This window comes from Mycena indigotica (assembly GCF_014461135.1).
Source record: "Mycena indigotica strain 171206Taipei chromosome Unknown Mind.scaff0016, whole genome shotgun sequence".
In the NCBI taxonomy this organism is placed as follows: domain Eukaryota; kingdom Fungi; phylum Basidiomycota; class Agaricomycetes; order Agaricales; family Mycenaceae; genus Mycena; species Mycena indigotica.
This window is the reverse complement of record NW_023503015.1, coordinates 1,154,774-1,178,150: the sequence shown is the minus strand read 5'-3', so window position 1 is coordinate 1,178,150 and position 23,377 is coordinate 1,154,774. Positions and strand designations below refer to the sequence as shown.

Genomic DNA, 23,377 nt, shown 5'->3' with positions numbered 1-23,377 from the left:
TGCTTATATATTGCACAACACCCATTTGTTGATCGTATGGAAACAGCGTCTAAACTTCTAGCCCAAAAGCTGCTCAGCCGTGTGACTGTCTACTATCTTACCGATTACAAGATTTTGATTCCTCTCGAATGCTCATGCTGGTGGGGGGGAGCTTTCTTTCTCCCCATCGTGTTCAGAACCCCCGGAACTATTGGCAGAAGTTGCGCTCAACTCCGCATATCGTGCGACCTTCAGTCGTTGTGATGGGGGGATGGCCTTCTCTTGCAGACCCGTAGGGAGACCACCGTGCAGTACTCCAACTCGCTTCATGGCTAACAGCTGGTCGACGTATTAGCTGTGCTCGTCTGGGTAGAAAGACCATATACTCACATTATGGGCAGCGTTGGAATGATCGTAGACACCACCGAAAAAGGCTGTCGTCGCATCTTTGCCAACATACTTAACAAGGTAGTGAGGACCACCGGGATGCTCCTCGATAAAGTTGGTGATGTCATGGATGAAGCCAGCGACGAGGATAAGAGGACGCTTAGCGGATTGCTCGACGAAAGACTCATAAGAAATGACGGGAAGATCGTTATTGTCCGATGGCCATGCAAGTTGGTCCTGAGTTTCGCGCAGACGTTTGAGTTGCATGGTGAGTTGCCCTTTGCGGACCTCGTTATCGGGGAAAACTTTGAGGTGTGATGCAAGACCAAGTTGATAGCAAACCCAGATGAACCACTATCATTGGTCAGCAAACACCAAGTCAACGTCGCAGCCGACAAACCTTGGTGGGATCGTATTGGTACCATTTGATGGCATTGCGGTAGTCCATCGGGAATTGATGGTGGAAGTTGTGGTAGCCTTCACCGATTGTAGCACTAGATGGACAATGAGCACATGAGCCAGCTTGGGGATGTCAGCAGGAAACATACAGTGCCGTGATCACGTGGTCGCGTGGGGTGTGCTTATCATCGAAGGGAGCTTCCCCAAGCCAATGCGCGAGCGAATTGACGCAAAATGTGGAGTGGTGGACGAACATCAAACGCGCAAAACCAGCGTAGAAGAAACCACCGCGGAGATCGCCCCAAAAGAGCCATGGAATGACGGTGGGGACTCCGATTCCCATTGAGAGAATAAGAGTGAGGTAGTGTCTATGCTGCCAACGAATGATTTCGTTCTTTGAAAGGTCGCTAACGTCGGCAACTCCGGGTTTGCGACGGGGCTTGAGGAGCATCCAGCCCACGTGAGACCACCAAAGGCCTTCACCAGCGTTGTATGGATCGAGCTCGGTGTCCGTGTAGCGATGGTGAGCACGGTGACCGCGGGACCACCATTTGATAGAACCCTCAACAGCGCCAGCACCCGCCATCGCCAAGAAATATTGTAAAGGCTTGCTCGCATTGTAGCTTCGGTGGGCCCATAGACGATGGTATCCAGCTGTGATACCTACGGTAAAGTGAGTCACAAGTCGAGACGGCGCGACGCAACAAAGCGCAGCAGTGAAAAAAACTCACCCAGACCAGTCACGTAGTAGTAAAAAACAGCAAAAAGAGCCGTCTCCCATCGTAATTTGGTCGTCAAGAAGCCAAGTATACTCATAGCGGGGACAATGGTGAGGATGGCAGTCGAAAGCCAGTTGAGTTCGTTGACCAAATTACTCCACCGCATGGGAGGTAGCGGCTTCGTAGCCTTGAGGGTATGGGCAACATAATTGTCAAACTCGACAATCTCTGGCGCGTCCGTCGGCGGCGTCGACTTGGAAGGGTAGACGGAGGACATGGGAGTGTGAAAAGAGAAGTGTGCAGCAGGCAGACATTTTATGGGGTAGTCGAGAAATCATTCGTTGGGGCATTACATCAGCAAGTCGAAATTGTTACCACCACAAGCTTAACTGGACGTAGGAATCTGCGATGGTTTTCAAGTATCTATCTGACAGTCAACACCCATTCTTTCCGCAGACCTTACTTTCAGCGCTTTCAACCCTTGCGCTTGCAGCTGTCATTCCTATGTTAAGTATTCAGCATCCGAGTCCCCTTGTAAAGGTCTAAAATACTCCTACGAGTTCAACGCATTATGGGTCGGTCCATGAGTATCTGCCGCGCAGACTCGCTGATACCCATTGGTAAGGATTTCGGTCTGTGATGATTACTGCGAGGTTTGTATTAGGGGCGAAGAAGGACAGGCATCCAAATCAGACCTAGATCGCGAAGATATGTACTGTGATTGAGGTAGCTATCAAGCTCTAAATCTAGGAGAGTTAGGAGGCAGTAAGAGGCGTTGTCTTTGTTTGCAGTAGTTTGTGGGGAACATCAGCTGCAGATGATCCGTTAGGTTAAATCACGATGCCGATGTCATAGAGCACTTGCCGTCATTTGCCGAGTCCAATATTATGGGCGTTGCAAGAACAACGAAGGCTGGAGCCACATGCCTCAAGTTCCCAGCTTCCTTCTCCGTCACCTGCTCACCCACGTCTTGTGGTACGGAGGTGGGCCGGGCCGGCCAGCAGGATATAGGCCTTGCAAACCTAAAGAGGTCAGTGAACGCCGCGGCCAAGTCACGTATCGAGTCAATTCTCTTCTCTTACTCTTCTCAGAGACTCCAACCTCCGCCTGCAGTCCGTCACTTGGCCCACTTCTTGCCCTTATGAGCGGCTTATAAGCCCCACACCCTATCGTCAGCTCTGGCTGCGAGATGATATTCCTCCCATTTCTCCTCGACATCCTCTGCTCTTTGAGTTTTAGCAATACCGCAGTAACAGCTGCACTTGCTATTTATCCGTCCCAGCCTATCGGTCTAGAAACACTCCTCAACAATAACGCAGTCGTAGACTTTAGTGGAAATGGCGGTGCATTCAATGGCTCGCTTCTTCCAACCGGCTCGTTCTCTTACGATGGCTTAACCGTAAGCACGCACGCACATTATGGGCTCATCCAACGACAGTAAACTAAACGAAACAGTTCTCTCTTCCTTCCTCTTGGGATGACGCCGCGGACAACAATGTGTTGGCAAACGGGCAAGTTCTCAAACTTGACAAGCCCACGTTCGCACACGAGCTACACTTTCTCTACGCTGGAGATGGCGACAATGCATGTAAGCTTTTCTCGTGGCTCCATATGATAATGCCTTTCGCTCATGAAAATCACACAGCGCCAACACTCTCTGTTTTTACCCTGCAGTTTTCCGATGGATCTTCCTACACAATCAACGGCAAGTTTGGTTACTACTCAACTCTAGTCCCAAACTAGACAATAAAATGGAACAGTGGAAGCGAAGAGCTGGTGGGTTTGGGCCAACGTTAACCGGGCAGCGATCATCACGTAGATGCTTTTTTTTTCGGTAGGCTTACCCACTAACTTTGTCAGGCCATATCACTTCCAAGGCGGCACGAAGAATTTCAATGCAACGAATATCTACGAATATTCTACTGCAGTACCTTCGGAGTCACCTTTGACAGCTATCGTCTTTCCTTCGCAAACAACTGGCAGCCGGATGCATGTATTTGCTCTTTCCATCACACCGTCCTCAACAGATGTGAATTCTGCCGCTCTGGCACTGTCCATACGAAGAGCACATTTCTCTCAGCGGTGGCAACTTGTGAATGGCGATCGAGTTCAAGCCGTGCAAGTCACCATCGCCAATCTTCTTCCAGGTTACACATTGGCTCAGTCACCAAGTCGAGCCATCAATTCCCCGCATAGCATCGAAATCGTTGGAGATGGCCTCAAAACACTTAACACAGGCAACTTCAGTCGTCTTGTTCCCGGCGATCAGGCGCGCGTCGATGTCTTCGTCACCGGCGCACGTGCTGGTGGATCTGCTATGGTCAACATACGAGATTCTACGGGAAAGATCATCGCAACGTCGACCGCGCTCCCAACCGCGCTATTGATAGAAGAATACACTCCCGACACCACATCCCTCAGTTTACATGAGACGCCGTCTTGGGTAAGCAGTGGTTTTCTTTGGAACTTCGAATTCCTGATTCTTCCCCAGTGGAACTCGGCCAAATATGGCATCTTGTATGTTGGTCATCATTTTCATGATAATAATTGACAATTTTGCAGTATTCACTGGGGGGTTTATAGCAAGCCTGCATTCGTGAACCGCGCCATCTTTAGTTGGATGTCAACTGAATTTCTCCAGGCTCCTCCAAACCAGTATGCCGAGTGGTATGAGTGCGTTAGTTCATCCGGCTTAGTGTCCACAAGCCTGAATGTAGATTTCAGTTGGGACATTCGGCAACCGCCAGATGCGAGCAACCCGACATGGGTTCACCATCTTGACACATACGGGAAGGTACGCCATAAGTTATGGCTTATCGACTCAGCTCATACTAACGCCAGGATGTGGCCTATGACGACTTTATTCCTCAGTTCACCGCTTCAAAGTTCAATGCTAGTGCATGGGTTGATATAATCGACCGAGCTGGTGCAAAATACTTCGTTCTTGTTTCAGTGAGTTCGCTCTGCTTGCAACAATGTCTGTTCCCTACTTAAATTCCAATACCCAGAAACATCATGATGGATTTGCTCTCTTTGACACAGGTGAACAATGACCATAATTTGTTAGACCAGAGCAAACGATATTGCCAGGCAACACGACCAATCGAAACAGCGTACAACTTGGACCCAAACGCGATTTGGTTGCGGAGCTGTTCCAGACTGCAAAGGATGAGAAGCCTGACCTTCACCGCGGAACCTATTATTCATTACCCGAGTGGTGAGTGAGTCAATCATATACTTAGATCGACTCACGTACGCATTTCAGGTTTTCACCTGATTTTGCCAAGTATGGGTTTGGCTCCTGGCCAGGTGGACTGGCGCACAATGCCTTCAACACGACTCCCGCGCTCGAACCATATACTGGACGACTAGATATCGACGACTATCTTACTGACCTGCAACTTCCACAAATGGTTGATCTAGCAACAAAATATGACACGGAGATTATGGTATCTTGCCCTCTCGGACCCTTCAAGGTGGAGACTGAACGATAGCTGTAGTGGTGTGACATCGGAGGACCTAATCGGAATCTCGAGTTTGCTGCGACCTTCTACAACCATGCCATGTCGCAAGGACGACAAGTGACTCTGAACGATCGATGTGGGATATTACCCGACTTCGACACTCCCGAGTACGCGACTTTTGGCAGCATTCAACCAACAAAATGGGAGTCTTCGGAGGGCATGGATCCGTTCAGCTATGGTCTCAACCTCGCGACAAATGCTAGTCAATATAAGAATGGGACGACCATTGTGCAGTCGCTCGTAGATATCACTGCGAAGAACGGTAATTTGTGAGTTTTATGGGTCACATCGTCCTCTCTTGCTTGACCAGAGTCGCAGCCTGTTGGACATAGGACCGACTGCGGATGGGGAGATAATACAGCCGATGGTCGACAATTTGCTGGATGCCGGGTCGTGGCTTGAATTTGCTGGCGATTGTGTTTATGACACAGTGGGTTTCGTTGCTACTTCGCTGATAAACAACTCATTCAAATCGCAGGATTACTGGTTCCCAGCTTCTGAAGACCCCAAGCCGGTAAATGGTACTCCGGCAGCCCGGTTCACGACGACGCCCAACACGTTCTGTATCATCGCATTTGCGCCCCCGAGTGATGGGTCGCTCGTTGTTGGAAAACGATTGCCGCTTATGTTAGGAGACGAAATCGTGGCTCTACGTCCCAGTGGACCAAGTTCACCTCTCGCTTGGAACATCAGTGCAAGCGGTGACCTGACGATCCAAGTCAGTAGTGCGGACGTGGAGGGTGTGCGTTTTGCGTGGCCATTCCGGGTGTCATAACAATATGCAGTAGTATAAGCCAGTGTACTATCAACACAGAATCAAATCTTTCGCCACACCAACAACCGCTCACGACCGATATGCATCGGACTGGATGTTTCGGGCACCCGATCAACAACTTTTTGCCAGCGGTCGTTGCCCAGACAGTCATGATAGTGTTGCGGACGAACAAACCACGGCGGGCCTATCGGTACTTGCGGCTCTTCCTCTTCGATCGGATATGCCAGAGTGATCAGAAAGCCGCCGGTTTTAACGAGCTTCGACATCTGAACACCCCATTCCATGCGTCGGCTTGGAGGAATGGCCACAAAAAAACTGGAAGGACCTCTTATAAAGTATGCAGGTAGAAGAATGGAAACATACGTGTAGTCGTAGATAAGATCGAATTTCTCGGTTTCGGTGACTTGAAGAAAGAAGAAATCGCCTTGCTCGAATCGGATGTTGTCGACCTTGCTCGCTGAGACTTCCCTGGACAAGGTCTGAATAAGTGAGGGGTGAAAATAACGCGTACTCTGATGCTTTCTTTACTGCAGTTGGTGATATATCCAGGGCAAGTGTCGCAAAGCCTAATGTTGATGCGATGTAGACTGCGTCGTAGCCCTACTCCTGATGAGTGCTCGACTACTTATATAACCGTGAACATAATGACGGAGCCACAGCCGGGGACAAGAGCACGGCCACTATTCGGAAGCTGGAGTTCTCCAGAGCTGATGATTTCACGAAGGGGCGGTTGGCATTCGCCTGCATCCCATGGAGTCGCACCTTCCGCCCTTTAATTGATCAAGACGGAAATCGGGCGTTAAATTTAGTCTACCACGTCTTGTCCCAGCTACTGTATGAGGATCGTCCGTGACGAGCTCTTGAACTCGTTTCATGGCCTCTGACCGTTTTGACATTTGGATTGTTGTCCAAGTCAAAGGGTATTAGTCAGCGACTGCGGCCACGTGTTGAGTGAAGACGACGATGAAGAGTTCAGATATCTTGCTTATTGTGGTCAGCCTAGACTCTTGCCTTCCTACTAGTCCAACGCTATGAACTATAGATTGCCGTCTTGTTCCCTCCCGTGTCGACCTTCTTCATTTGCGGCTGCGGCATAGATCTTGTTATCGGCATTCTGCTCTCGATGTGCGGCAATTCTGTTTGAGCCCTCTGCCTTCATTGACTCTAGGTAGACTTGGCTACATCCCTGGTCTCATTGCATGTCTTTCACTCAAAAGACTGGATTGACCCATTGAACTCTTTTCCAGCATTCTCTTTGGCTTATCTTCCGCAAGATGGAGGCCGAGGAACGCTTTGGGCAGGATGCCTTTGTGTGTAGGTTTATTATTATTATCACCCTTGCCCGTTGAAGTTTTACTGGCTGCAGATATTGGATACGGCAACTTCGAACAGGCTGTCCAGAGTTCCCCACCTCCAGGCTATGGAGCGACTGCAAACAACCAAGTGTAGCCTACCCAGAAAGGGAAGCTAAGGAATGCTGACAAATAGTACTGTGTGCAAAGAATAATGTTATGCGGAATGCGACTAAGTGTGATATGTGATGCAAGTACAGAGCAGCCTCGAAAAAAAACTACAAGCAAGAGAAAAATATAAAGCGAAAGCGTTGCGAATAACAAAACAAGAAAGACTGACCGTTTGTGCGTTATATGCGGTCCATGACGATAACAACATCTTCGTCCTCTTCATCGTCGTCATCTTCTTCTTCAACTACTACACTCGGCGCCGCAGTCGGTAGAACAAACTTTTCCCAGCCCTCGGTGCTACGAACCCAGTCTCCCCGAGTTTCGGCATAGTGAGAGAGGGCAAGAACATCTCGGACAAGGTTAACGTCAGTGGTCTTGGCTTGCACCCGTTTAAAGGATGCCAGAGTGTCGATCCGTACCCAACCTCGGGAGTCCATCTAGTGGTGAGCAGGTCAGCTGCATTGCTTTTCAACATGGTACAGACACAGACCTGCTGCCTGAGATAGAAGTCTGTCGCCATATTATCAGGGCTGAGATAAAACTCGAGTTGGCTCAGGATTTCCATCCGCAGACGGTCGATTGGGAATGATAGTTGGGTCCGCAACGTTGGCGGAGGTGCTGAATAGTATTCAGACATCATATGCAGGTTCTGTGAGCCATAGTAGTCGTCCAACGGTACGGGTGGAAGGTAGTTTACGGTCGGATTAGCCGTAAAAGCAGCGTACAGTTGCTGCTGGTGACGATTAGGTCCGTACGGAGCAGAAGAGTCGGCTCTGTTGCTGTTATAGCCACGATAGCCTCTGTGACCCCCTCGGCCCCTCCTGCCGCCGTAGCCACGGGGCTCAAATCCACCATTAGCATACGAGCCCCTTCTTGGTCGCCCGTAACCCTGTCCCTCAAAGTCACGGGTGGTGGGACGCTCAAAATCTCGCGCGGTTGAGCGCTCCTCGGCTGGAGACTGTCCTGCAGACGATGGCTCATAGTCACGTGGTTGTCGTAGAACTGAAGCCCTCACGAGGTCCGCATTGGAAGTTGTACTGTGGCCGAAGCCGTAGCCAAAGTCGCGGACCTCCCATTCCGACCCATGACTGACGGGGACGGTGGGGTCGACGTCGTTGGAAGGTGAATAAGGGATCATCATACGTGGGGGAGGCATAGCATAGCCGTACATGGCCGTGTCGTAGGGATAGCCCCAGAAAGGAGGTCCATACGTGCCATGTGGTGATTGAGTAGGTTCCTCCGCCAGGTTTGACCGCGTTGTTCCAAACTCCCATTTGCCGCCCATAGCACTCTCTTGACCATTCGCTGCACCAGTTCCCAAAGCTACTGTCAGATCGACCACCTCTACCCCGGGAAATTCTTCCAGACGGGCTGCGCGGGCACGCGGCGAAACACCAATCGCGAATAGCGCAGGCTTTGAAGCACTGAGCGGCAACCCAACTGGGGTGGAAGATGAGTTGGATGGCGGAGAGATGCCATTAGATGCTGCTGCATGTGGTGGATCGGAGTTGAGTTCAACCGGTCCGCTCGGACTGGAAGATATTCGAATCGCAGAAGGGGATTCAGGTTGAGGCGAAGTCTGAGGTTTCCGTCGTTTGGCTTCGGTTTTTGTCGGTGCATCAACGTCCAATCCAGTGTTCTCGGTCGCATCTATGGTCCCAAAAAGGAAAACCCGCGGAGGCACATTTTTCGTTGGATGTGGGGGGTGAGGTTGTTGGGTTGGCTCAACTATTTGAGGTGGTGGGGGCTCAGATGGAGCAGATAGTGCCTGTGACTGCTCAGAAGGCAGCCACCAATAATGGGGTCGCCACCCGTCGCGATAGTGATTGTGTGGGGGAAGTTCGGTGGACTCGTCTTGAAGATGGCGCGTCAGTGGCGGATTGGTGGACCAGTATTGATATGGTTGTTGGAAGTAGGACGATGTGGGATAAGTGCGGGTGGCATTAGGGTTTATATAAGCCCAAGAATTATCGCCTGGCGCGTATTCGGGCTGGGGGTAACCGCGTTGTTGATCGCGATCGCGGTCGAAGGAAGCTACACTCTCTTCACGAGATGTTGTTGTACTGGGAGTTTGACTCTTCCTACGCCCTGGGCGCTCCGCCATACCGTTACGAAGCTCAGCAGTTGTGGCCCTTTGTTGTTGCCGGGCGGCAGCACGGAGCTCCTCTGGAGGGATTGGTACCCATTTCCGTTGCTTGATTTTGGTTGGTGGCATAGACGGTCCAGATGACTGTACTGAGGAACTGGCGCTACTGCTTGCACTACCCTTGGCAGGCGAAACTGCTCCAGAATTTGAGGGAGACGAGAAGGCGGGGGTGGGAAGCACCGAGGAGAACGTCGATGGGGATATAGGCGGCGTAGTTTTTCTGGATTTGGGGGCTGGTAATACGAAATTACTTGGAGACGAATGAAGAGTGAACAAAGGCCACGTACGTTGTGAAAGACCGTTTGCGCTAGTAACGGTCGGCCAAACATCGACTACATGCTTTCTGACAACGAATGCATCGTGATTTGGAGGTGGCGGAAGTTGTGGGGGAGATTGAGGCCCTCCTTGTCGAGCTTTAGCAGCGCGTTCAGTCCAGACATTTGCGACTGTGGCCATGGCGGGCAGAAGCCGCGAGTGTGTGTGACAAGCCCAACACAATCTAATGTAAGTACTGGTAATTACCCCCTCATCGATAACTTTTGCACCATATATCAGCTGGATACGGATAAAACAAATCTTTCATTGGTAGTTGTCAACGCTGAATGTTGACGCTGAATCCTGACTCATCGTGGGGGAAACATGACTGCGGGCTACCAGACGGACGACTCTTCTCCGATACTGAATCGAATCGTGTTTGTGTGAGGAATCAAAAACAGCCAGTGAGCTACGTAGTGGCGATGTGAATCCGTGGTATAGTACACTGTAACGGCAGGTGGCGGCAAGACAACGAGGCGACTTGTGGGCGTGACCAACACTGCCAAACCTGTTGTTGAACGGCCAAGTTCATCGACACGAAAGCCCATAATTCCCTCCTTTCTTTCTCTTCCCGCGACTGCGATTCACAATCAACGCTCTGACCACTGAACAATCCTCCTTGAATATTAACCTCCGCCCGATCTTCAAATATTCCACGATCTTTGTGAGTCGAGCAGGTCAACTCAGCTGGGTAGTAGCTCACGTCAATGGTCAGGAAATGTATGCACCTTCAAGGGCATACGCTTACCCTCAAGCACCAGCTGGTTTCCCGCAGGTACCCTTCAATGGGCCACCGCCGAAGCCACCTCATATCCGCGCGAATCCCCAAGACTGGCAGAATGGGTCTTGGTCCATCAACCCTGCTTTCAACGCGTCGCAATGGTCTGTATCGTCGGCGGCGGCAGCTTGGGTGCCTTCCCAGTCATGGGCTCAGCGTCAAGCTGCCGAATGGCAAGTTCAACAGCAACAAATGGCGGCAGCAGCCCATTACAACCCTTTCAAACGCGTTCCAAGACCACCAAGTGCTGAATACCTCGCCACGAAACTTTCCGATAATCCTTTGGGCTTAATCAACATGATCCCCAGGTGATCAACTCTTTGTGTCCGTGTTGTGTTGACTCACACACAAGTTTAGAGAAACGCTTTTTGGTCCTAAAACTGATGGTATGGCTGCTGCAACACCATGGGTCTGGAATCCCCGCAATTTGCAAGACGAGGACAATGATACTGAACCGGAGACGGCGCCAACCTCGAATTCTGGTCCAACTACAAATTCAGCCCCACCTCCAAATTCAGCCCCACCAATTTACGCACGCGCTCAACAACCCCAACCGGATGTTCCAGATCAAAGTAGACGCGCTACAACAGTCCCAGCCCGCCACTCCTCCGAGCCCCCAGCAGAGCGACGTCAGTCCTTTGACGATAGGCCCCGTCGCCACAACCAACCAGATGACATTTTTACTTCGCGAGAACTCCAACCCACATTCTCCACTAACATCGTCCGTACCCCAGATCATTACAGAACGCGGAGCTCGAGCGCTGGCCCTTCCCCATCGCCTCAACCTATTTATGGACCTCCCGCCACGCCTCGTCGTGCTTCAGTAGATTCTGACTTGTCGAACCGCATGGAGCGTTTGAACACAAACTCCCTCTCTCGGCATGCTTCTTTACCAGCTCCTCTTAGTGCCCCTGCTACTTCAACATTCATGACCAGTGGCTCTGCTTTGGTTGAGGAACCGGGCAACTTACTCAGTCCACTCGTGGGAATCTCATCCAATCATAAGCATTCACCTCGGCCACTGGGGCCATCCTCTTCTCTCAACACTATACCCGAGGGATTTGACAACGACTCGACGCGGCGTTCACCAAAACGCAAATCCAAGTCGGCTAATCGCCGTTCCAGACATACTTCGCCAGTTCCACATTCATCAGCGAGTTCACCTCCGCTTTCTAATATGTTTGGGATACCACCGCCGATGAATGTTTATCAATCGGCGCCTCCCAATGGACAAGAAAGTGTCACACCTCCCCACAACTTGACCCCACCGCATAATCCAACTGGGTCGTCAAGCTTGACTCCACCTCATTCAGCCCAATTACCCAACATTACCCCTCCGAGAGCATCATCTCACAGTGCTTTCGCAACCCCTACACACCAGCCTGTCCCCGCGTCCTATTCGCACCATTCGTCGTATTCAACGCCTGATCATTCGCTGTTAGCCTCGTCGTACTCAAGTCCAACGCATCCATCCACTTATTCCCAGCAACCACTCCAGAACCCACTTCCAGCCCCGCCTCAGGAGCCGGTTTCGCGTGAGCCAGATTTGCGCATACCTATACAGCGACCAGTGCCAGATAAATGGCGGACTAGGAAGCGTATGGGAATGTGGAATCGACGAGGAGATCATCTGACGATGGATGGCTACATAGTCTACGCACCGTCTAATCGTGCTTATCCAGAGGAGCTCAGCGATTATCCAGCCGAAAACGTTGGCTATCGCGACCATCGTGGTAGTGAGTTGAAATATTTGGAACGACCTGAGCTCCCGGAGTCTTTACCGCGCCATGGGCAACCACCTCTGCAGCCGTATGATAAGGTCTGTTGCTTCTCTGTTGACGCATTCCCACTCTCATCACGTGCTAGTTTGTGGTATATGAATACCAGCAATAAGTTTCTGTTTGGATATTTGTTGTTTGTTGCTCTATTTTTTTCTTGTAGTAACTCGACACTGTCGTTAAACATGCATTAGCACTCTTGTATTACAAAGCAATTACATAAATAAATAGCAACAAAAAATTACAGGATAATTGTACACAAGAATGTTACAGGTCATCTTGGACCAACCCAATTCCACCGTGCTCAGCACGCATATGCTGGTAGATCCCATCACCCTTGGGGAATGTCCGCAAACACATCCAACAGATGTGGGTTTGGCACTGACTGCAAGTCACGTGATGGCACCCTTTGTCTCGTTCAATTGGAACTTCGCATCCAGGACAGTGCTTGACATCGTGCTCAGCCACCCATTCCTTGAATGATCGGTCTCCGCCATCCTGTTCAGCGCAGGGGAAACCCTCGTGGGCTTCCACATGACAATATGTGCAAATTCGCACCAAACAGGAAGGGCATTGAACGACTGTTCCCTCAGGTCCAGTGCGATATATTTGTAAGCAGTCCGGCGTTGGGCAATGATGGAGTTCCTTTGCATGAGCACGAACGTATGATGAAAGCGCAGTATCAACAAGCATGTTGAACTCGTTGGGTGTAAGCACATTCCGCGCTGTTGACAGCGGGATTGGCTGATGGCACTGCCCATTACCTCCCAGGCATGTGAGGGGAAAACGGCGGTGGTCCACCGAGACAAGAAGGTACTGGGATAGACAGTTGCGACACCATGTATGACCACAGGACAGAGTAACTGGCGCGACGTATTTGTTGAAACAGATAGGGCAACCAGAGAAATTAGACGAGTCGGGAAGGGATTGCTGGGCTCGGTGAATGGCCTCGATTCCTGCCTTATAGAGCTCGTCACCACCGTAAAATATGATGAGGCCATCACGGGGGATAAGGACGATGTTCTCTGCCCCGAAACTCCGGCAAAGACGGCCATGTTGCGTTGTGATGAAGTTGTTGAGGACATGACTCCGGACATGAATCTTGCGCGGTCTTTGAGCTCGAGACTGCGCTATTCTCTCTAAGATTGCAGTGCGTGCGGAGGCGCGATTTAGAGGTGTTCCGAAGAGATTGATGCTTTGCCGAAGGGCATTGACTTCAACTCTCACTTGAAAGTCCACCTCCAGTTGTCGTAGAAATATAGAGCCGCCCTCGCATGCAAATATTCCGTCCCAAACAGCCACACCATCGCTACGAACAATCTCTCCTCGAAGTATCTTCTCAAACTCTACTTTGAGAAAGCCTAAATCGCTGATTGACTCAGATAAGAGTTTGATTTTGACGCTCTGTGCAGAAGGGTGTCGTATAGTAATATTCCTTGAATGCCCGTTTCGTATTGCTGCAGACCGCATCAGTTCGATGAGGGCCTCATGCTTGGCATATGCTTCTGCAGATAGCTCGTATTCCAAGAATTGGATGTGACGAGCGTAGAGCGTCTTCTTGCCAATGAATAATGGTTTACGCCCATGTATGACAGACACAGCAGCCTTTGCAGCCGTGGCTGAGGAGAAGCGGGCCCAAGCACGGACGAGGCCATTGTAGTGTGGAGGCGGTGCGACTTCGAGGTTCAAAAAGCCATCTAGGCCGCGGAGGAGGGTCCGAACACCATCAACAGCAGGAGGGAGGGCAGCGTAATTTGGGCGCTCCCACATGACATCAGCCGCAGAGGGGCCTAAGTCGCCCAAAAATTTCTCGTCCGCATCTGGAGGGAGGTTCGAAAACTTCACTGTCACGACTCCGATGGATGGTAGGCCTTCATGTATCAATGCTTTGACCATGTAGTCGCCGTATGCTGCCTTTTTTGTCGCTGCAATTACCGTAGTGGCATCGGTAAATGAGGAATAGCCACCATAGGCAATTCGTTGTGGAGCTTCCCATTGTATCCTGATTGAAGTATCGGTGATGGAGACAGCACCGCTGCGTGAGTTGACTGAAATGCGTGCGGAGATTTTTGAACGAGATATTTGGGCACCATCGAGTGCTGCAGTCGCCCGTAAAGCTTCGGCGTAACAGGAGAACCGAGCCTGCACTAGGGCTTTGGACTGGTGTGATATCTTAACCTCTTCAACCAGACCATACTGACGCAATAGCTTGTGGATGGCAGGTGCGGTGAAGTGGACAGGGAGGTTACTAAGAGTGATCCATGGTGTTTCCATACCGGTCGTTACCGCGAGAACCTCGAATCCGGCGGCGATCGTAACTTGGGTATGGTCATGTATTGTTACGGAGTGGGGTGGTTCAACAGAAGGAAGCTGGATGACATCAGACAATCTGAGAAGAATTTTTCGGAGTGAAAAAAACAAACTGTATCGGTATCAACACAGCCAACATGCCCATGCAGGTATCGGCAACGGTTCCCCAGAGAGCAAACTCCGCGTAGCCATTTGCGGCATGTCTGGTGGACAGTGGGAGACGCTCGGGTGTCGGTAGGATGGGATGTTGGGGTGGCGTCAGCAATGGGGAGAGTCTAAACAAACGTTGGATATGAGCCAATTAGATATCGGTAAAATGCATACCCTCGACGTTGAAGTCTCGTCTGTACCAACACAGCTAGCAGAGCCATGTAGGTATCGGCAGTGGCTGCCTAGGGTACAAACCCCGCGTTGCCAATTGTGGCATGGTGGAACGGTGGACGGCGCCCGAGCCTCCGCAGCAATAGGATGAGACGTTGGTGCCTATTGAAATGTTCAAGATGATCATGATGTTGGTAAAGATAACAGACCGAAGATTTCGTCTCGTTGGACGTCGAGGTATCATCCGACGAGAAACTAGCCTCCGTCCATGCCTTTTCGTCAGGTCTCGTACCCCAGTAGCTCGTCCGGTGGTTATACCACAGTTTGTGTTGCGGCTGTTTCGAGTCGATGGTGGTAGACTCCCAATTCGACCCGTGCCAAACATCATGCGCATTGTCCTGAGGCTCCATGGGAGGCGGCTGTTGGGGATTCACAGGCAAAAATGGTGGTGATGGACCGAGTCTGACGAGCGGCGGACCAGGGCCTGAGCCATTCAACATAGAAGTTTGGGAATTGAACGGGTCCGAAAGTGACTAGGTTAGCGAATGTGGGATCGGCAAGCTTGATGACTCGACTAAATACGCACCTCTGTGTTCGGAAGCTTGACGGTGAGCGATGGCGGAAGATTGTGGGGGAGTGTTAGGGACGAGAACTTATAAGAGCAGAGTTACGAGCGAACAGAGAAGAGAGAGAGAGAGAAAAATAAACTCACTAAAGGCTGACTCGAAGTATGTCTCCGGCTCGACGGATGAGCAAAGTTGCATTGGTTCCCCCTAGCGCACCGATCCTCCAGAAATAGTCTGCAGACATTGTGGCTGCGAGCCTATGGTGTTGTTAAGCACGTCCAGTTTCGGTAGCTGCTCTGAAACGATGTGCATGGTTCAAATTTCGTGGCTCAAATCATCCGAGAGCCAACTAGCCCTGACTGAGTTGGCCACAAATTTCGAACGAGGCGCATCTTTTCCGAGCACAGTGGCTTGCCTTGAAGTTGGCGTTGGATGGTCTCAACTGATAAATACCAGATTATTAGTTCAAGAAACCACCCATTGCTTGAACGCACAGCGCCGATGGGGTAAGCGGAAGATTGCCCTGTAGTTTGAGTACGGCTCCAGGATTCTGTAGTGCCGTTCATCTGGAAAGAGCGGCCAGCCATAGTGTCCAGGACAGAGAGTTGGAAAGTGAGCGAATTGCTTGTGACGTCACAAGCCGTGCGAGTAGGTGCGAGTTGCAACGTTTACCACTGCCTTCACCGTGGTTCACGATGGCTTTCGAAAAATGGCGTTCGTCGCTCGTCAATTGAAGTTAAGGCAAACTTTGGATCTTCTTCTGTAGATGCGAAGCTTGTTGCACCTCGTGCATGCCACTCGGCAATATATGGCGGATAAATCACTCTCACTCTAATGCTACTCTCCCTGGCTCTTGTATCTGCTTTCGCTCAATGGTTCGCCAAAGCCCAAACCCCCGCCCCTTCTGGTCAATTCAACGTTCTCTCTATGAATGTTGCGGGCCTGCCCGCGATATTGAATGGAAACGGAGAAGGCAACGACGCGACTAAGCAGAATAACACGCGACTCATCGGCACAAACATGGCAAAGCTCAACTACAGTGTGATCCACGTTCAAGAGGGTTTGTGGGCCAACTTTTCACAGATGACCATACGAACGATGATTCAGACTTCAACTATCACGCTTATTTGTACTCGACCGATACTCATCCTTTCAGAACCGCAACCTCTGGAGGTGTCCCATTCGGCTCCGGATTGAACACGCTTTCCAACTTCCCCTGGTTCTCTGATGTTATACGTGTGAAAGTGTGTCCCCCAACCAAGATGATGTTGACTTTCTTAAGAGTCCTAGTGGAAGAGGTGTTCCGATGCATCTGAAAATGACTGTTTGGTGCGCTTCCGTCCTTTTACACAATACCTATTGTTGACTCATTGTCAGACTCCCAAAGGGTTCACCTTCATGCGCATCAGATTCGACGTTGGCACATACATTGACTTTTATAACCTCCATGCCGACGCGGGGACAGAGGCTGGCGACGAGACAGCTCGAGCTGCCAATCTACAACAAGTTGCGGACTACATCGGTGCGTTTTTTATCCTTATCGAGAAGTTGGACGTTTAGTTTGTCAAGATACCTGGTCTACAGGCAACGCCGTTTTGGTCTTTGGAGACACGAATGCGCGATACACGCGCGTTGGCGACGGGATTCGTATATTCCAAACGCAGAATGGGATGTTGGATGGATGGGTAGAAAGCGTGAAAGGTGGTGTCTATCCAACACTCAACACCAGTGCCCTTGTTTGCAATGACGGGGTGCCAACAAACACTAGCTGTGAGGTCGTCGATAAGATTCTTTATCGATCCAACAAACTCATCTCCCTAACCAACCACGGATTTTCTTACGATACGGCTAGATTCCTGAACTCTACCGGTGGCATGCTGTCTGACCACAATCCCATTCGTGTTGACTTCGATTGGGCATTGGCCCCGACTTGGCGACAGTCGGATCTTCAAGGAGGGCCACATGGCGATTGGTTCAATGATCTTCCCAATGTACCCAACGGCGCGAAAACAAAAACTTTAACTATCAGAGGCGGTTCCAGACTAGACTCCGTAGCTCTGACTCTCACCAATGGTCAGTCGTTTGTTCATGGAGGCACTGGCGGCACTGCTGTCTCTCTTACACTTGCCGCTGGAGAGAATATCATCGCAGGCACTCTGTGCTGGGACAAATTCAACGGTGACACGCGAAACTTCTATGCCTCATTCCAGACTTCTGGAGGTCGAGTACTCAAGACTGGTGCTCAGACATCTCAGTGTGCAACGATGACAGCGCCGACAGGCTTTAGTATTGTAAGGTTCGAGGATTCTTCTTGGCTTACGACCACATCGTGGGACTCTGATCGACACTCAAAAACTTGCTTGAGTGGGTGCATTGGAACCACGGAGGGGCTGTAGCTATAGGCTTTACTCTACCTACGTACACAAACCAACTTTAAAAATGGCAAATACGAGAGGCACCAACCTTTCGAGAAGCGGGACACCAAGCGCGACGAACACAGGGCCATCACAGGCTCAGAAAAAACCAGCGACAAGGGCAAACTCGCCCAAAGAGTACATTTACATGAACAAGAAACAACTCTACGAGTGCGGACAAGAGAAAGGAGCATGGGAAACAGCCACGGCGCATGAGGCATGCGAAGGGCTACACCAGAAAGGTGCGTTCATCACCGACTACGAAGAAGGTGTCACCCCTAGCGTGCAACAAATTGCGATGACGGTGCTGCGAATGGGGGCGGACCTGCAGAGCCGGGACGTCAACATGGCCTGGTGCTGCAGAGCAGTAGCGAGGCTGCTGGACGAGGTAGCGAAAGACGCAGCGGAGGCGATGGACAGAAAGATGAACAGGGTGCTCGAGATTCTCGAGGAGACGGGGGACAACGTAAGCGGGAGGGGACGCGCCGAGATGGGGAGACGGAGCGGGAGGAGAAGGAATAGTGGAGGAGGTGAGAGGGGCAGCGGAGATGTTGACGCGGACGATGGACGAGCAGAAGGAGGGGGATGGAGGAGTTGCTGAGACGCATGGAGACAACGGTACTGGAGACGTTGGAAAGGGCGGAGGAGACGGGCAGGGAAAGAGAGACGCCGAGGGGTTTCGTATGCGGCTGCAGCAGCCAGAGCAAGCGCGAAAAACGAGGGACCAGATAGAGATGATAGGCAAGGCCAACGAGAGGGAGCAGCAGTTGTGGATTGAAGGGGCAGCGGTCGAAGGCTTGTCGGAAAAGGAAATGGTGGAGAAGGCCAAATACGCGATCGAGCATGCAGCAGAGGACGAAAGAGCGCCGGAGTGGGTGAAAGTACTGGCAGCAAGGAGGGTGAAGAATGGGGCCCTGCTCCTCAGGATGGCGTCAAGAGAGGCGACCGAGTGGGTGAAAGAAAGAATGGAGAGATTCAGCACAGGGATGGGAGGAACAGCGCGATACCGAGAAAGGCTCTACGACGTCGTAGTGGAGTTCGTCCCCAAGACCATAGCGCCCATCGGAGAGTACACCCTTAGGGAGCTGGAAGACAACAACAACATGCGCAGAAACGACATTGGAGCAGCGCGCTTCATCAAACCCGAGGAACGGCACAGACCAGGACAAAAAAGTCGCCCACATGATAGTGGGCTTCCGCAGACCAGAGGCGGCGAACAGGTTCTTAGCGCATGGCATGTTCGCGGAGGGGAAGAAGGTACAGGGGAGGAAGATGCTTACAGAACCAATGAGGTGCCTCAAGTGCCAGAAGATTGGCACAGGTCACGTGGCCGCGACATGCCCAGCGAGAGAGGACACGTGCGCAAGATGCGCAGAGAAGCATCGAACGGGCGACTGCACAGCCGGGGAAGGGGAGAGAAAGTGCGCGAACTGCGAGGCAGCGGGAGACGAGATGGGCTGCAGGACACATGGGGCAGCGGACCGACAGTGCCCAGTCTTCGCAGAGAAGCTGAAGAACGCGCTGGAAAGGAACCCGGACGCGAAATACACATTCTTCCCCGTGCCAGAAGACAAGACGACGTGGCTAGAGGTTGGGAAGAACACCATAGAAGAAGAGTATGAACCAGACTGGAAGACCATCCTGCGAGCGAGGAGCAAGGCGGCAGGACCAACACAGAACGTGGCGAGCGAAATACAACAGGCAATGACCAGGGGGCCGAGAGCGACAGCGCCCGAAGGGGCCAGTCTTGAGACAGACAGCCATCACAGAGTATGCGGCGACGCGGAACGCTGGCTCGCTGGGAACGGGGAGCATGGTCCTGAGCACCAACGCGGGACAAACAGAGAAGAACGGCGAAGCGCTGGGAGGACCATGAATAACAGAGGAGAGATCAGCACAAACGAGACGAACAGACTGACACTTTGGCAGCAGAATGTAAACAAGTCGCTGGACGCGCAGCTGGACCTGCTGAACAGGATGGACCCGAGGAGGTACGATATGGCTTTGATACAAGAACCTTACTTTGACCACTGGGGTCTTTCGAGGGCGAACAATCGATGGCATACGGTATACCCCACAACACACAAACAAGACGCAACAGAGATCAAGGGCGATGGTTCTCATCAACGCGAAGATACCCACAAGGATGTGGACGGCGGTGGCGATACAGAACCCGGACATAGCGGCGGTACAGATCCAGGGCGAATTCGGCACACTGAGGATAATCAACATTTACAACGACATCGCGCATAACGAGACGGTCAAGGCATTGCTGGAGTACATGGCGAGCCCGGCGGGAAAATGGTGCCCGGTACAACCGCTACGATACATCTGGGGAGGGGACATCAATAGGCACCACCCGGACTGGGAAGACGAGGCCAGAAACGCGCACCTGTTGAACGGGAGGGCGATGGACCACGCGGAAGCCTGGAGAATGCTGGTATCAATGTTCAGCATGAGAATGGCGCTGCCAAAAGGTATACCGACACTGAAAGCCTTCGCCACAGGAAACCACACGCGAGTTGACAACGTCTTCATATCGCCATCGCTGGAGCCGCACCTGATAAAATGCGTGACGGAGCCGGGACAACAACCAGTGAAGACGGATCACTTCCCGATCATACTGACGATTGAGTTGCAGATACCGACACAACAGCACCAGCCGAGGCCGAAGTATGCAAGCACTCACTGGGGGCAATACCGCGCGAGACTACTGGAGAAACTGCAAGAACTCCCGAGACCGGAGAGATACGAGAACAGAGAGGCGGCCGAGGAGGGACTAGCAGCAGTGGAAGAAGCCATCAGGGAAACCACAGAGGAGATGGTGCCCATGACGAAGCCGTCGAGACACTGGAAGAGATGGTACGACAAGAAGTTGGACGAGATGAGGAAAGAGAGCGCAAAACTGCACCAACAATCGTACAGATGGAGGTTCGAGACGGGACACCCGGTACACGAGGAGGCGAAGGAGGCGAGGAGGGCGTTCGCGGAGGCGGTGAAGGAGGCGAAGAGAGAGACATGGGAGAGGTTCCTGGTAACAGCGACGAGGGAGCGAGTATGGGATGTTGCGAGATTTGCGAAGGCAAAGAGAGACGATGGGGGAGCGACCAGGGTACCCACGCTGAAGGTGGATGGAAAGGGAAGCTGACGAGGAGGAAGAAAAGGTACGCCTCTTCAGAGCTGAGTTTTATCCCCCTGAAATGATTGCGCCCGCGACGCGAAACGATACGAACTACCCGCAACCCAAGTTCGAATATGAAGCGGTCAGCGACAAGATCTTGAAGGAAACGATAGCCGACATGAAGCCATACAAGGGTACATACCCGGGATCTCCGGCGAACTGCATCTTCAAAGAGTGCGAAAACCTCCTAGTGCCATTTATAGGGCCGATATACAGGGCGATGGATGGATTCGAGTGGTACCCGCAAGGGTGGGCCGACACGCTGACGATTGTGTTGAGAAAGCCAGGCAAGCCAGACTACTCCAAACCGGGAGCGTACCGGCCGGTCGTACTGTCGAAGGGGCTCGCGCGACTATACCACGCTTGCAAAGCCAAACAGCTGACGAGGGGAGCGGAATTAGCGGGCATCCTGCCGGGCGAATCAGTACGGAGCAAGGCCCGGAAGATCGACCACGGATGCAGTGCACAAGGCAGTGTTGATCATCAAGAAGGCGTGGGAAAAGGAAGAAGTCGCCAGCATCCTGTGCATGGACGTCAAGGGGGCGTTCCCGAGTGTGGACCTGAAGCGCCTGAAACACGAGATGAGGATAAGGGGGGTGCCAGAGGGCTATGTCAAATGGGTGGAGAGGAGATACGCGACGAGAACGAGCAAGATGTTATTCGGCGACTTCCTGTCGAACAGCTACCAGGTGAACAACGGGCTCGACCAGGGAGACCCGATATCGGGGATACTATACCTCATATACAACGCCACGCTAGCGGAGATACCCAAGCAGAGGAGGGGGGAAAACAAGGTGCTCTTTGTAGACGACGACACTCTGATAACTACGGGCAGGAACTTTGAGGCGACGCACAAGAAGATCGACGACGTGACGCACAGAGACGGGGGCATCGTCCACTGGGGAGCGGAACACAACGCGACCTTTGGACCGGAAAAATACCAGCTCGTGGACGTGACCAGAAAGAGAGTCAAGAACCCGCCGGGGCAAAGAGGGACGAGACAGATGCCGAGGAGCGATATGAGGTTGGGCAGGCATGTGATAAAATCGACGACGGCAGTCAGTGGTGGGTGTACACATCGACAACGAGCTGAGATGGAAGCAGCAAGAGGCGGCGGCGATAGGAAAGGGTCAAGCCTGGCTAGCGACGTTCGAGAGACTGGCGAAGGTGACAGGAGGACTCCCACCGGTGAGCATGCGAAGACTATACCTGAGCATATGTGTGCCGCAAATGCTTTATGCAGCGGATATCTTCCTCAACCCGACCGACAAGACGGCAACAGGAAAAGAACGCAAAGAGGAGTAATAAAGAGGCTAAGGACGATACAGAGAAGGGCAGCGCTCAAGATTACGGGAGCGCTCTCATCCACGCCCACAGAAGTGCTAGATGTCTATGCTAACTTGCTACCTATAGAAGAGCTCGTGCACAAAGTCAGGGAAACAGCCGCCCTCAGGCTAGCGACACTCCCAGAAACACATCCCTTGAACAAGGAAATGCGAAGGAACAGACCAGGCGGACAGGAAGAAAGATCGGAGCACGATATCGGAGATGATCGAGTACCTCCCAAGACCCGAAGGAGTTCGAAGCAATACAGGCAGTGAGGAGGGGGGCGGCACGAAGGACGTAACAGTGAGTACAAACATAGCGGGGAGCAAAGAAGGGCGATAGAGGAGGAGCTGAGGGACGAAGCGAGATGGAAGATATACACCGACGGGTCAGGGATAGACGGAGAAATCGGGGCCTCGGCGGTGATGTACAGGGACAACAGACTGGTGGGGACCATGAGGGCGAGACTGGGGACAATGCAACAGCACACAGTATATACGGGGAGGCAGTAGGGAGCGGCATGGCGCTGGAGCTGTTACGGAACCAGAGAAGGGTGGAGGGAAAAGTGACGATCGCGGTTGACAGCCAAGCGGCAATAAAAGCAGTCAACTCATCGAAATCCACACCGTCGAGCTGGTTGTGGGACGATTGGCACGAGAAGTTTTCAAAACTTACTAGCATTCACACTGACATGGAACTAACCATCCGTTGGACTCCAGGACACGTCGGAATACCGGGCAACGAGCGGGCAGACGAGGAGGCGAAGAAAGCGGCAGCGGGCGACACAACTAAGCCGGAAGAGCTACCAAGAGAATACCACCCCGAGATTCCGATCAGCAAATCAGCTGCGAAACAAATGCTGGAGGCGAAGCGGAAAGCCAGGGTCGCGGACAAGTGGAGAAAGTCGAAGCGATATCAGCAAACGATGCAGTACGATGTGAAACTAGTGAAGGGCTCGTACCTCAAGCTATACACGAGTGTCCCGAAATCTTACGC

General features: G+C 52.0%; 8 protein-coding genes across 8 annotated transcripts; 4 read left to right on the top strand and 4 right to left on the bottom strand.

Moving 5' to 3' along the window:
- Positions 1 to 132: 132 nt before the first annotated feature.
- MIND_01372100 (Acyl-CoA desaturase) lies at positions 133 to 1,779 on the bottom strand (the record flags this gene model as incomplete). The annotated part of the gene is made up of 5 exons (XM_037370141.1): positions 1,497 to 1,779; positions 915 to 1,428; positions 767 to 860; positions 370 to 720; positions 133 to 318 (listed from the first exon to the last, which is right to left on the bottom strand). Exons 1-5 carry the CDS (start codon positions 1,759 to 1,761, stop codon positions 133 to 135), a joined length of 1,410 nt encoding a protein of 469 aa, XP_037213697.1. The 5' UTR covers positions 1,762 to 1,779.
- An 894-nt stretch (positions 1,780 to 2,673) lies between these two features.
- On the top strand, positions 2,674 to 5,783 carry MIND_01372000 (Glycoside hydrolase; the record flags this gene model as incomplete). The annotated part of the gene is made up of 15 exons (XM_037370140.1): positions 2,674 to 2,883; positions 2,940 to 3,072; positions 3,130 to 3,198; positions 3,245 to 3,299; positions 3,345 to 3,927; positions 3,976 to 4,001; positions 4,047 to 4,157; positions 4,209 to 4,278; positions 4,326 to 4,436; positions 4,493 to 4,526; positions 4,575 to 4,701; positions 4,750 to 4,933; positions 4,985 to 5,277; positions 5,327 to 5,438; positions 5,487 to 5,783. The coding sequence occupies 15 exons, from the start codon at positions 2,674 to 2,676 to the stop codon at positions 5,781 to 5,783; spliced, it is 2,415 nt and encodes an 804-aa protein (XP_037213696.1).
- A 41-nt stretch (positions 5,784 to 5,824) lies between these two features.
- MIND_01371900 (S-adenosyl-L-methionine-dependent methyltransferase) lies at positions 5,825 to 6,679 on the bottom strand (the record flags this gene model as incomplete). The annotated part of the gene is made up of 5 exons (XM_037370139.1): positions 5,825 to 6,098; positions 6,147 to 6,251; positions 6,295 to 6,383; positions 6,433 to 6,545; positions 6,598 to 6,679. The coding sequence occupies 5 exons, from the start codon at positions 6,677 to 6,679 to the stop codon at positions 5,825 to 5,827; spliced, it is 663 nt and encodes a 220-aa protein (XP_037213695.1).
- Positions 6,680 to 6,746: 67 nt separating this feature from the next.
- MIND_01371800 (Cupin-5 domain-containing protein) lies at positions 6,747 to 7,232 on the top strand (the record flags this gene model as incomplete). The annotated part of the gene is made up of 5 exons (XM_037370138.1): positions 6,747 to 6,776; positions 6,826 to 6,908; positions 6,956 to 6,980; positions 7,031 to 7,097; positions 7,150 to 7,232. The coding sequence occupies 5 exons, from the start codon at positions 6,747 to 6,749 to the stop codon at positions 7,230 to 7,232; spliced, it is 288 nt and encodes a 95-aa protein (XP_037213694.1).
- A 193-nt stretch (positions 7,233 to 7,425) lies between these two features.
- MIND_01371700 (HTH La-type RNA-binding domain-containing protein) lies at positions 7,426 to 9,848 on the bottom strand (the record flags this gene model as incomplete). Its single annotated transcript, XM_037370137.1, has 3 exons — positions 7,426 to 7,683; positions 7,737 to 9,625; positions 9,680 to 9,848. 3 exons carry the CDS (start codon positions 9,846 to 9,848, stop codon positions 7,426 to 7,428), a joined length of 2,316 nt encoding a protein of 771 aa, XP_037213693.1.
- A 577-nt stretch (positions 9,849 to 10,425) lies between these two features.
- Positions 10,426 to 12,378, top strand: MIND_01371600 (uncharacterized protein; the record flags this gene model as incomplete). The annotated part of the gene is made up of 3 exons (XM_037370136.1): positions 10,426 to 10,793; positions 10,843 to 12,304; positions 12,352 to 12,378. 3 exons carry the CDS (start codon positions 10,426 to 10,428, stop codon positions 12,376 to 12,378), a joined length of 1,857 nt encoding a protein of 618 aa, XP_037213692.1.
- Positions 12,379 to 12,530: 152 nt separating this feature from the next.
- MIND_01371500 (RING finger protein) lies at positions 12,531 to 16,047 on the bottom strand (the record flags this gene model as incomplete). The annotated part of the gene is made up of 8 exons (XM_037370135.1): positions 12,531 to 14,633; positions 14,687 to 14,848; positions 14,898 to 15,056; positions 15,104 to 15,427; positions 15,481 to 15,546; positions 15,607 to 15,717; positions 15,876 to 15,902; positions 15,955 to 16,047. The coding sequence occupies 8 exons, from the start codon at positions 16,045 to 16,047 to the stop codon at positions 12,531 to 12,533; spliced, it is 3,045 nt and encodes a 1,014-aa protein (XP_037213691.1).
- Positions 16,048 to 16,294: 247 nt separating this feature from the next.
- Positions 16,295 to 19,496, top strand: MIND_01371400 (Jacalin-type lectin domain-containing protein; the record flags this gene model as incomplete). The annotated part of the gene is made up of 7 exons (XM_037370134.1): positions 16,295 to 16,520; positions 16,568 to 16,704; positions 16,751 to 16,789; positions 16,838 to 16,982; positions 17,030 to 17,756; positions 17,935 to 18,340; positions 18,450 to 19,496. The coding sequence occupies 7 exons, from the start codon at positions 16,295 to 16,297 to the stop codon at positions 19,494 to 19,496; spliced, it is 2,727 nt and encodes a 908-aa protein (XP_037213690.1).
- Positions 19,497 to 23,377: the final 3,881 nt, after the last annotated feature.